This window comes from Phyllopteryx taeniolatus, chromosome 1 (assembly GCF_024500385.1).
Source record: "Phyllopteryx taeniolatus isolate TA_2022b chromosome 1, UOR_Ptae_1.2, whole genome shotgun sequence".
NCBI lineage: Eukaryota > Metazoa > Chordata > Actinopteri > Syngnathiformes > Syngnathidae > Phyllopteryx > Phyllopteryx taeniolatus.
In genome coordinates, this window is record NC_084502.1 from 14806072 (window position 1) to 14819066 (window position 12995).

General features: G+C 43.4%; 1 protein-coding gene across 2 annotated transcripts; it reads left to right on the forward strand.

Annotated features, from left to right (window-relative positions):
* The first annotated feature begins 37 nt into the window (after positions 1-37).
* Positions 38-12731, forward strand: dhh (desert hedgehog signaling molecule). 2 transcript variants are annotated; one of them, XM_061774492.1, is made up of 5 exons: positions 38-5215; positions 5294-6103; positions 9604-9865; positions 11061-11778; positions 12084-12731. In XM_061774492.1, coding segments are annotated over exons 2-5 (1380 nt in total). In that variant the 5' UTR covers positions 38-5215; positions 5294-5704; the 3' UTR covers positions 12085-12731. The 2 variants fall into 2 exon arrangements, with proteins under 2 accessions (XP_061630476.1, XP_061630470.1); XM_061774486.1 differs by having other exon boundaries at positions 38-465; positions 3806-5215; positions 11061-12088.
* Positions 12732-12995: the final 264 nt, after the last annotated feature.

Consider the following 12995-nt stretch of genomic DNA (forward strand, 5'->3'; position numbering starts at 1 on the left):
TTTTTTTTGCACTCCTTTTAATCAGCTAAAGAAGAAAGCCATATTTTGGGCTGTCTTTCAGCAGTGTGCAGCCACTATAGCCCTAACCCACGCTTTCCCTTCTTCGATGCAAGTGCCAGATTAGAAAAAAAAACTTGAATCAGCAGGACTGACATTTTGTCCTTCACGTCTCCACCATCCGCCCACCGCCTTTCTTCCATCACTCTTCCTTCCCAATTGTCCATTTCCTCATCCCATTTTTCTGAAGTCAGTTCAAGAAAAGGCTGACTCCTGATTGATTTCTCTCGCTTGATTTTTGTTTGCATTTCTTGTTTTGTTTAGTTGGATGTCTTAATCAAGCTTATTTGCTTTAGTTTTTGTTTTTCATTGCCTTTCCTTTGCAAAAAGGAAATGAACTCAAATGTGCACAAATGCAACGGCAACATCTGGCGGCTGGTTGAGCTCTGCGGAAGTTCCAGATATAAGGTGTGTTGAGAGATGGGCTAGTGCACTATTGCTGACTCTGTCACAAACGTATGAACAAACTCAGACCTAACTAGTCGAATGTGGTCAAATGGAAAACATAGCCATTGCTGAAGTACATACAGTGGTGCCTTAAGATGCTCATTCTGTGATCACGTTTATAACGCAAAACACTTGTATTCATTAGCCTGCCTATGGCGTTTCCCATAATGTGTTAGCATTAAGCTAGAGGACCTGGGCAAAGTTATGTGGTTGCTTTAAATACACAATGTTATTCTCATTATTATTTTTTTAAGTTTAGCTTGACAGTAAACGTCCACTGGGGGTGGCATTTAAAATAATTTCTTTTTTTTTTGAAAAAGAAGAATTCTTTATCTACTAAACTGCTTTTTATTGTGAAGTGAGCGGAACTCACTGCCGCCATACAGTGCTTGTGTCTCAAATTTTTGCTTGCATGTCAAAGCAAAAATCATCCACACGATGGCTCTTGTCTCAAAAACCCGTAAGCCGAGTAACTCTTATCGCGAGGCAGGATGTCGGACAATTTGTTCCGCGCTGTTTTTCCCCATAATTCATGACTAAAATAAGGCAGCCTTTTTCCAAGAAACAGCTTTTTATTCCAGCAAACCTGGCTTCCATATCAGTCTTGATTAGCACTGCGCCTCTCCGTGCCGCAAAAATATTAACCATACGTAGTGATGCAATCAAAGGGTTACAGCAGTCCCATTGGGTGACACACACCATTAGACTGTTGTCAGGCGTATCTTAGACAAGGCAGCAGACAGGCTGCTTGTAATGGGATGAGATATGCTATCTTTATTGTCAAAACATAAGAATGAAGTTCAGGGGGGACGGATTAGCTTTCCTGACATTGGGCCGTTTGAACTGCATGCCAAAATGAATTAGATGCCGTTGCACCCTTGTTTGTGTGCTCACAAATGACAGAAGCACTCACAGGAAAAAGGCGAGACTTGCCGGCTAATCAACTGATAATGGCACTCGCGCTCTCTGCCCGGCATCCTGCGTGCACGCTCACGGCACGCTTGCTTCACACGGGCAGCCCTGTGTGATTTTGATTGTTTTATTGTTGTTTTTAGGGAGGCGTAAGCTTTGCGAGTTTTTCTGAAAGTGTCTTGTACACAGTGAGCAGATGATTAATCCGACTGGTGACCCGCTTGCCTGGAGTCAGGAAGTTCCACCTTTTTGCAGTTTATTGCCCCCCCCCCCCCAAATGTACAACATCACAACTTCAATGTCTCTCATTCAAATGCAAGATCAAGTGTTCATGTGCATGCTTCACATTTTGTGCATGCTTCACAAGTTTTTCCCAATAAAATGCTAAACTAAAGTTACATGAAACACAGTGAAGGGTGTGCGGCCATCTCAGAATGCACCACCCAGCCTCTTCCTGCACTGATAACATAGTGAGAGATGTCAGTGGGCAGAAAGAAAGGATGGGTGTTGGAGCAGTGTCAGATCCTTGACTTTTCTTTCCCCCCGACCCTTTAAGCGGCCTCCACCTGAGGAAGTGAAACCTGCACAGCGTCTATTTAGTTCCGTCAGACAAGACAAACACTTGAGATGTTAAAGCCAGCATTGTTCCAACGCATACATTTGATCTTACAACAGATCCATCCAGTGGAGCGTTTTAATATGAGCGGAAAATGGTGGGACGATTAGAAATGATATGCCAGGAAAACTGAAGTACTGTCTATATACGATGTTCAGAACAGTTATGCTGTAGTGACACATGAGGGGTACCTCAGAATCATCTTTATTTTGCCAAGTATGTCAAAAAAAAAAAAACACAAGGAATTTGTCTCCGGCAGTTGGAGCCACTCTAGTACGACAATAGACAATCAATATATTAAAAAAAAAAAAAAAAACATGCTACATTTTTACTGTTTTAATTGCGAGAGAAAGCTACAAGTAGATGACACTTTCAAGCAAATAAGATCTCAACTTAGTCACAAACTGCAGCGTCAACAAACAGGCTTTGGTCATTTATTGATTTTTTTTTTACATGCCATTTAATCATTATTAAAGAAACTTTCAAATACAGTTTACTTCAAAATAAACTTCCATGAATATTAGGGGGAAATTTTATTTTTTATTTTTATTAGTGTTGGCAGATTTTGTGCAGCCACAGGGACGCACACAATCAAGAAAATGACGACACTGGTTAGTTCTCACGTTTATTTTGTAAGTGAATCACTACTTTGTTTAAAGTAGCTATTTTACGAATTTCCTTAATTTAAAAACAGTCACCAGGTGTCTTGACATTGTTTGGTCAAAATGCTGTAAATAAAGAATAACCAATGATAGTACACTTCACATCCACTTGAAATCATTGGTCTAGCCGTTAGCACGTCTGCGTCACAGTTCTGAGGTTTACGGTTCAAATCCGAGCTCTATATGCCCTGTGATTGGTTTGGCGACCACTCTGTGATCGGACAAATGGAATAGAAAAGAGACGGACTGATTTTGGAATGACCTTATTTAATACTTATTGAAATGTTCAAAGTTGGAAACTTTCCAGAGGAATAAACATATCACATACACCCATATCAAAAAATATCAACCTTCTAATAATGTGTTGAGAATTACCACTCATGCTAAAACACTTAAAACAATGCATCTGGTTGTCCGATGTTTTTTTTTGATGTCCTTATCGAATAAATTGTATCTAATAAATCATGAACTTCAAAAATTGAAGGTTAATTCTTAATATGAAACTCAAATATGGTTGAGGAAACTCTTTGAGCATAATCCTTATGTAAAAAAGCCGATTTTGGGCAAATACAGTTATAGTGGTACCTTGATGTACGACTGCCCCAAATGGAGAGTTTTAAAAGTTACAAGCTGTTGCTTAGTGGATTTTTTTTTCTTTCTCCCCCATTGTGTGGCGAACCACAATTGGAGTTAGGAGCATTGGGTAAGATGCCTCTTGAGTGAAGTGGAGGAAAAATGTATAGCAACCAAGGTACTGTAACGCCTCTTGTGGCTTCGCAGGAAGCTCATGCAGTCACGCAGCCATGTACTCCCATCCTGAAATGGGGGAGGAAGAAGTTCAGAAGAGGCAGAAAGCGGCAACAAGGGGGAGGCAGAAGGATTGGGTGCCAAAAAAAAAAAAAGAATAACCACAACTTTATTTCCATCTGCAGCCCACAGATGCTTGCTTCCTTCCTTTACTCCCTTTCATGTTACATTCTCAAATTGCTTTGATGAAACATGTCGAAGATGTAAACGTTACTTTTTTTTTTTGCGTGTGTCTGAGTCGAGTCCCGCGTTTGTCATGGAGGCTGATATCTCTCATCTGTGCTCGGTCTTGTTTATTGATTAGGACAGGACAATGCTGTTTCACACTGCCACCCTTCCCTACGACATCCTGGGATCTTCTGAAATCTTCCCCAGCGAGGATGCAACCTTTGGTGACCTTTGCAGGAGCACCGCAGCGTTGTAAGTCTTATTTAGAACATGATCCGGCACATGAGAAATGAAACAGATGGAGCGATACCGTGTAGGTAGATAGATATAGATTGATGGATAGATCAATCGATCGATAGATAGATGGCGCTGTATGGCACAGTATCATTCTGAGACTAGTTTCTGATTGTTTTCCCTAGTCGGGTAGCTAAATAGGTTTCCCAAAATATTAACACTTTTTGGTGTGATTACCTTTGTTAGGAGATACGAAGCTGCAAGCTGTTTATTGCTCCTCCCAGTTGAAGTTGACTATCAAACTAAACATACAGCAAAACAAAGAGAATTGCATGTTGTATATGCTCCACAATTATGACAAATAGAGCCCGCCTCCAAACTGTGAGACGCTGCGTGCGTGTCCGCTCGATGCTCCGAAAACACCCCCCACTCGAACTTGAACTGTCCCAGGACCCTGAGCATTTGGAGGGCCCCCTTTTGAAGAACTGTCCATAAGCACCCCCAACAAATTGCTTTTGGAAATTAAAGAATTAAAATATGACGTTTCAACCAAGTACTGTATTGTATTTTATTTACATTTTGCTATCTTGTTAAAAAAGAATTCTAAAGCGCTCTCAAATTTTGGGGGTGCTTTTACTGACTTTAGGGATGCTTCCGCACCCCCCAGAATGGACGAAACACGCCCATGTGTTTCAGCATTGATCTTCAAACATATTCAGGGTCTTTAAAATACACATTGCATTTTGTTTTCGGGGAGAGGCTGGAACGGATTAATGGCATTCTCCATTCACTTCAACGGAAAAAGATGTTTTGATATAAAAGTTACGAGCGTGGTTACAAAACGAATTCAACTCGTAACCATGTGATAGCAGATGTCAGCCTTGGGACTGCAAATGATTGTACTCGCCTAATTTATAGCATTATTATCAGACACATTTAATGACTCTCCCAGCTATTGTTCTGAGATGGATATAAATAAAATGTTGTTTTCGAGTGTTTTCAGCAGAAAGGTCTTGGGGGCACCAACTTGGTTCCTCAAACACAGGAAGTAGGGGAACCTTTTCGGGGTGTCAAGGCTGGACACTTGTTTTCTCTGCATGACCTTCACTTTCAAGTCCATCTATTATTAACACAAACTTGATTTATTTTTCTTTCTTTTTTTTTTTTTTCTTCCCCTTAACATTTGACCTGTTTTTCCTGGTTATTGATTGATGAGCCCAAAAGTGCATTTGAACTGTCACACCCATTCGTCTTGGCAATTGGAAGCAAGCAACGAGTGGCCAGCGCCGTGATCTGATACGTCTGATATGTTGTGAGTAAGAGAGGATGGCGGGGGTGGAGTGGTGTCATTGTGTTAACACAAGTAGACTAATCATGTGTCCTTTCAAAGGGTGAATTGGAGGCGTGCGCTATCCCGGCGCAGTGGGAGCGCGCAGAGGAAGGGAGGGCAATCTGCTCCAGACTCTAATAAGACCCAATGACTGCTGCAAGGTGGCCAGGAGCGCTGCGACTCGCCACGGGTGGACAAAAGAGGAAGACAAAAGAGGATGACGCCGTGACAGTCGGATTTTTAGCAGGGGGGATTTGGAGCGCCAGTTGTGTGGCAGAGTGGCCATGTCGTGACAGGTAGACGATGAAGATGACTCGAAATGCTCAGGTGGCTTTAAATAAGCAAATACACATGAGTGCAACCGTAGCACAGAATCCTATTGAAATGTCTTATAGGTGTTAAGAGTTGATGAACTTGCACTTTCTGGTTCATTTCAAGCCAAAAGGATGTCCTAACACAAATTGAGTTTTCATGCTCAAGCTATTATCAGTGCTTTGGAATGGACCAAGCTTTGACCCCAGCCTACATGTCACCCACCTGAAGCATCAAGCCTCCTCAATGAAGAAGCAGCCCCGCCGGGCCCGCAGCGCCCGGCTCGGCCTACTCGCTCTGTTGACCTGTCTGTGCCTGGCCGAGGGGTGCGGGCCGGGCCCCGGCTACGGCGTCCGGTCCAGGCCCAGGAGGCTGACGCCCATGCACTACAAGCAATTTTCCCCCAACTTCTCAGAGAATAACCTAGGGGCCAGCGGGAGGGCAGAGGGCAAGATCACAAGGAGCTCGGAGCGCTTCAATGAACTGGTGTGCAACTACAACCCAGATATTGTCTTTAAAGATGAAGAGAACACCAATGCGGACCGCTTCATGACAAAGGTAAGACTGACTTTGGTGTTCACTTCCCTTCATTTGCCCCGATGAGGCCTCCCTCCATCACACTGCTACTGTATACTACTTTGCACCAATCAAATCAGTGACATCACCTTCACTCATTGTCTGTCGTCTGTGACCCTGCCAGGCTCCTAACACAAACAAAAGAGTGAGTCGGTTTAAAAGCAAACTCCCCTTGCCCTTTTCTTGAGAAATCAGGATCCAATTCAACACTTGCACATACGCGAAGGTCCGGTGCTGCCTGGGGTTCAGGTCCAAGTTTATCATCGTGAAAACTAATTGTCCTATATGAGGCCGTCTATACGTTTTTCACCCTTGGGAAAAACAATTGTTGTCAGGGTGATCGATGCCCAGCCTGCCCACTTTGACCCGTTTTGATGTTTGATGTTTGCTCCTGCCCCCACCCTGGTTGCCAGTCACTGCACCACATAAAGAGATTTCCCAAGTTCCCCATTCAGGAACATGCAGCACATTTGAATCTTTAACCAAACACCTTGGGAATACTGCTATTACAGGTGTACATGGGATGGACCTGCTTATCATCAATACATCGAGTTACGATTTGGCTGGATGGGCTTTCGAGCCCAAACTCGTTGTTTTCCCACGCATCTGCACATACGATGGGAAGCGATGCTTTCTCCTCCAGTGATGCGGCGGCTTACTTTGCTTGTTTAGGAAATACATCTATGTGATGAATATGAGTGGTTGTAATGTGTGCCCTTCTCATGCCCACTTTTGAGTGTGTCCATGTGTGCTGTGCCCCTCTTTTTTGCTCAGATGTGAAAGACGCTCATTGTGCGTCACTTGGAGAAAGGTCGCCTATACAAAATTCCCGCCTGCTGAAGTAATGGCACCGTTGGAAAAGCCACTATTGTAGTTGTGACAATGAAATGCCTCTCTTCAATGGCATTGGGAGGAAAATGTATCTAGTTTGCTTTCTGTCCCTTTCTTTCTCACCCTTTGCTGTCACATTCCGAAGTGCATGCCAATACATTTTCCCCTTTGCCTTGTGTGTAGTGGCGCTCTCTCCCATGCTCAGCTTTCCACGACTCCTTTTCTTAGCTTCTAGACAAATGCTATTCAGTCAAAGGCCAGAAGGCTCGCAACATCCCAACTAATGAGCGCATCACTTTCGACACCGACACCATCCTTTTACCAGCGTGCGACTATGCTGGGAGTTGGAAATACGACGGCCCACGGGAGGCCTAGGAGTCACAATTCCGATCAAATGTTTCCGGGGTGAAAGTTATGCTTGGCACAGCCGACAAAGACGGAGAATGGCCTTGATTATTCTGTCACCCTGTTGAAAAAGGCAAAGGAATGCGGCAAACTTGCTACTGCAGCCTTTTACTCATATTGTCCGATTGTTTGAGGAGGGAGAGGAGGAATTTATGTGCCAGCAAACAATCATAACATGGGAGACAGTGTCATGAGACCAAATTTCTTCATGGTCACACTTGAGAGCACTGAGGTGTATAATGGAGTCACATATTGCACTTAGAGTAGCTTAACCCTGTTAATAAATGGTAACAAGTATAGGACATTTGTGCTTGAGTGGGTTTCAAAGTTCAAACATGCCATCCACTGTACACAGCACAGAAATGACCAACTGTAATCTTCAGAAAATCTGGAGAAATCACTGTATGTAAGCAGCAAGGCCGAAAACCAACATTGAATGCCCGTGACCTTCGATCCCACAGGCGGCACTGCATCAAAAACCGACATCATTGTGTAAAGGATATCACCACGTGGATATCCAGGAACACTTCAGAAAACCAATGTCGGTAAATACAGTTTGGCAATACATCCGTAAGTCAAACTTAAAACTCTACTATGCAAAGCAAAAGGCATTTATCAACAACACCCAGAAACGCCGCCGGCTTCTCTGGGCCCGAGCTCATCTGAGATGGACTGATGCAAAGTGGAAAAGTGTTCTGTGGTCCGACAAGTCCACATTTCAAATTGTTTTTTGAAATTGTGGACGTCGTGTCCTCCGAGCCAAAGAGGAAAAGAACCGTCCGGACTGTTATGGACACAAAGTTCAAAAGCCAGCATCTGTGATGGTATGGGGCTGTGTTACTGCCAATGGCATGGGCAACTTACACATCTGTGAAGGCACCATTAATGCTGAAAGGTAAACACAGGTTTTCGAGAAACATATGCTGCCATCCAAGCAACGTCTTTTTCATGGACGCTCCTGCTTATTTCAGCAAGACAATACCAAACTGCAGTCTGCACTTGTTACAACAGCATGGCTTCGTAATAAAAGAGTGTGGGTACTACACTGGCCTGCTTGCAGTCCAGACCTGTCTCCCATTGAAAATGTGTGGCGCATTATGAAGTGTAAAATACGACAACGGAGACCCCGGACTGTTGAACTGCTGAAGATGTACATCAAGCAAGAATGGGAAAGAATTCCAACGACAAAGCTTCAACAATTAGTGTCCTCAGTTCCCAAACGTTTATTGAATGTTGTTAAAAGAAAAGGTGATATAACACAGTGGTAAACGTGACCCTGTACCAGCTTTTTTGGAACGTGTTGCAGCCATCAAATTCCAAGTTAATGATTATTTGCTAAAAACAATAAATTTTATCAGTTTGAACATTAAATATCTTGTCTTTGTAGTGTATTCAATTAAATATAGGTTGAACATGATTTGGAAATCATTGTATTGTTTTTATTTGTTTAACACAACCTCCCAACTTCATTGGAATTGGGCTTATATTTTTACATGACTTAGATTTTGTTATTAAAAAGAGAAATGCTGTATATAGTTACAAAATATTAGCTTTGTTGTAGTAGTTTCAATATATGTCGAAGCAACCTTGAACACAGTACAGCTTAATACGTTCTTGTATTTAATACAGCAGCTTGACAGTCAAGAAACTTGATAGTGCCCTCTAGTGCATAAGAGGAAGAACACCCTATAGAAGTAGCTAGTCCCCTGGATTTACATTCAGGGGTGGGCATTGGGCAAACGTTTGTGCTACTGCTCAAGGGACACATTTTATTTTTAAAAACAGAAAGCTGGGCCAAGTCATTCGGAGAGGGAAATAAAAATGTAAAATGTCTGTGTAGAATTTTTGTGGCATTCATAATTTTAATAGACTTAACTAACCAAGTATTTAGTCAAATAAAACAACTGTAATGTACTGTCTATGTAAAACATATATTTACATATATTTTTTTATATTTTTTTTCATGTTAGTTACAATAAGTCAATCAACCAATTATTTTATGGGATATATCAAGAAAAAAAGAAATACATTTGAAGTAACTGACTCACAAAATCTGTCTGAGCATTTGGGGGGTTTCAGTGGTTTGCGGATGAAGGGCACACTGGCATTACCTGGGAACTGGCATCTCTCCAGCTGCTGGAAACAACATCCTTTCCTGTTATTTTTCTATTATTACGTATATTATATGCTTATGACGCAGGCTCTGAAATCTGAATATTCACTCCCTGTTTTTGATTTTATCCTAGCGCTGCAAGGAGTGTTTGAATAGGCTGGCGATAGCAGTGATGAACCAGTGGCCAGGCGTGCACCTGCGGGTCACAGAGGCCTGGGACGAGGATGGTCACCACCCTCCCGGATCTCTGCACTATGAAGGTCGGGCTGTGGACATCACAACTGAGGACAGAGACACGGACAAATACGGACTGCTCTCCCAGCTGGCTGTGGAGGCAGGTTTCGACTGGGTCCACTACGAGTCCAAATATCACATCCACTGCTCTGTAAAAGCTGGTAAGATTACGGCTTTCATAAGAATACACTACGATGCAGGTAAAATGAGTCAGGGAATTCACTCCATGGTCCAAAAGGGAATTAATAGACAGCATTGTACAATCTGAAAAAACACCCAATTTGTCGGGGGGGGGAATAAAAATAGAATAAAGGCAAAAAACGGTAACCGTAAAGCTTGTTCTGTGATTACTTCCCATAGGAAAATAATTAAATTAAATATTTATAAGCTAAGTGAATGCATTTGTTACTGTTTGTTGTTGTTGTTAGGTTCTTTTTTTTTTGTGTTACAGGTTCAGTCCGTCGTCATCACAAAACATTCACTGTAGGGGCAATGCTTTTAGTAAAATTCTAACATCCCCAATTGTCATACAACTAGCATCAGGAGTTGAGCCCTAACTAAAATAGTTTTCCTGGCTGACATACGTGGTAACGTACTGGTACTGATTCATTGCCGGTTTTCGGACTTGTTGTGTGTGCTTACTTTGTCGCTGTTGTATTATTTTCTCTCTAGAAACGTGTTAATTTACCTGCTAATTTGCTGTTCATAGTTGTTTACGCTCTGATGTAATGCGGTTCCGGACAGACTTGTGCTATGAGTTTAGTGTACCATCTAAGCACGTATTCTGGTGATTCGCTCGTCTACATTTTAGGTTAACTTCATAGTTAGCGTGGCTTCTCCGTATTCTCCTGTTCTCACTTCTTGATTGGTGTGTAGCTCCATGTCCTTCTTTAGTGATAACAATACTTGTCATAAATGTAGCTAATTCAGCGCCAATAAAGGTCACGTTGAGGAGTGTCTGTAAAGAGGAAGGACAGTGTAAACACAGTGTAAACACTGTCCTTGCTAGCTATTCTCTGTATTCTCCTGTTCTCACTTTTTGCTTGGTGTGTAGCTTCTTGTCCATCTTTAGTGATAACAATACTTGTCATAAGTGTAGCTTATTCAGCGCCAATAAAGGTCACGTTGAGGAGTGTCTCTGTAACGAGGAAGGACAGTGTAAACACTGTCCTTGCTAGCTATCCAGTTGGCTAAGCGCCTATAGCATTCCCCCGGAAGTTCCCGAGCAGTTGGCGTCTTTTCCTACCAGTTCAGAGCTGGTTGATTTACTTTTGAGGCATTCCCCCCCACCCACCCCCCACCCTCCCCCAAGATTTTCGTTCCACTCAATGTATGTTATTTGGTTTCTTTCTGCAGATCACTCAGTTGCAGTGGAAAAAGGAGGCTGTTTCCCAGGCTGGGCCCGGGTGACTGCTGCTGGAGGGGGGCATAAGCGCATGTCATCACTAGCTCCTGGGGACAAAGTGATGGCCGTGTCTACGACAGGTCAAATAGTATTTAGCCCAATCCTGTTCTTTCTGCACCGGGACCAGGAAGCCCGGGTCACTTTTCTGTCTCTGGAGACAGAAGACGGCCATAGATTGGCTGTCACGCCACACCACCTAGTCTTCTTAGACCCCGACTGCGCACTTGACAATAGTAAGTACCGAGCGCGATTCGCCAGCAGAGCCCGAGCCCAGCACTGCGTTTTAATCCACCGAGCAGACGGTCAGATACGTCCATCTCGAATCAGTTACCTTTCAATCCAAGAGACCACGGGAGTGTACGCACCTTTGACAGAAGATGGGACTTTGTTTGTGGACGGGGTGCTCGTGTCCAGCTACGCACTAGTGGAAGGGCACACGCTGGCACATTGGGCGTTTGGACCTCTGCGACTCATCACCTCATTCAAACGCCTACTTTGGGGGGAAAGCACAACGCAGGAGCAGACGACTTGCACTAACACAAGCTCACTACATTTTAATACAGGTTTCTATGTGAGTAATAGCTCTCCTATTGTACATCAGGATGTGGATGGAGCTTGGAGAATGGAAACGAAAGGGACACTCAATCATCAGACGTCAAACGTGCACTGGTATGCTCGAGTATTGTACAGTGTGGGATCGATCATTTTAGACCCGAACACTTTCCATCCCTAAAAGTAAAGTTTTCTTTTAACATCATGATCACTAACACTTCAAGTGTTTCTTTGCTGTTTGAATATAAACATCATCATCATGGACAGTTTTTTTTCCACATACATTAGAATTTTTCTCAAATCAATAGATTTTTTTAAAATATTTTTGTACTATCTGATATGTAATATATGTTTCATATTTTAATAATTGCACCATATGTAATGTCCTCACTTTTTTTCATCAAACATTAAAATGTCTCTAGAGCCAGCTTCTGTAGCCGGAGATCAGATCGCCAAGGTCCCCGCCTTCGGCCACTGCCCAGCTCACGTTACACCCGACCCCTATGGCCCCTCCCACAGGTGGTGAGCCCATGGGAAGGGGGACCCACATTACCCTTTCGTGCTGTGCCTGGCCAGCCTCCATAGGCGCAGGCCCGGCCACCAGGCGCTCACCTTCGAGCCCCAGCTCCAGGCCTGGCTCCAGAGGGGGACCCCGGTGACCCGTGCCCAGCAAGGGAAAACGGCTTTCAGTATTTTTAAACAACTCAGGGGTCTTTGGAGTCATGCTTTGTGTGGCCCCTCACCTAGGACCTGTTTGTTTTTGTTGTTGCCAGTTAAGTTGCCAGACAACTTAGCTCCTAGAATCATTGGGATAGACAAACCCCTCCACCACGATAAGATGACGGCTTAAGGAGGGGCATGCTCCACCGCAAGGAGACCCCAAGTACGACCCAGGACACGCCTGGGAACGCCTCGGGATCCCCCCGGAAGAGCTGAATGAAGTGGCTGGAGAGAGGGAAGTCTGGGCTTCCATGCTAAAACTACAGCCTGCGTGACCCGACCTTGGCTAAGCGGAAGAAAGTGGATGGGTGGCATTAAAATGTAATTTAACAAGGAACTAAAGTTTTCTGTTTTTCTTTTTAACACTTTTATCCCCTACATTTGAAAACAGAAAAGGGAGAAGGAAATGGAGGAACATGAAGTAGGGATGATTATGAAAAGTCGGAGAAGCAAGATATTGGGAATTATTTGCTGTCGTGTTGCACCAAGTACCGAAACCAGTACCGTACTGAGGTATTTTGATGTCCAAAATCACACGGAACCATTTAAAAAAACTTTTTTTTAGTACCGGTGGTTTCAAAACAAAACAAAAAAAACGCGACAGCGTCCAATTC

What these genes read in the sequence shown, in the direction of transcription:
- dhh (XM_061774486.1), top strand. Translation starts at nt 5,705, where the DNA reads ATGCTCAAGCTATTATCAGTGCTTTGGAATGGACCAAGCTTTGACCCC. An exon ending in CGGACCGCTTCATGACAAAG is followed by an intron (nt 6,104 to 9,603) that starts GTAAGACTGACT and finishes ATTTTATCCTAG; the next exon opens with CGCTGCAAGGAGTGTTTGAA. An exon ending in CCACTGCTCTGTAAAAGCTG is followed by an intron (nt 9,866 to 11,060) that starts GTAAGATTACGG and finishes TTCTTTCTGCAG; the next exon opens with ATCACTCAGTTGCAGTGGAA.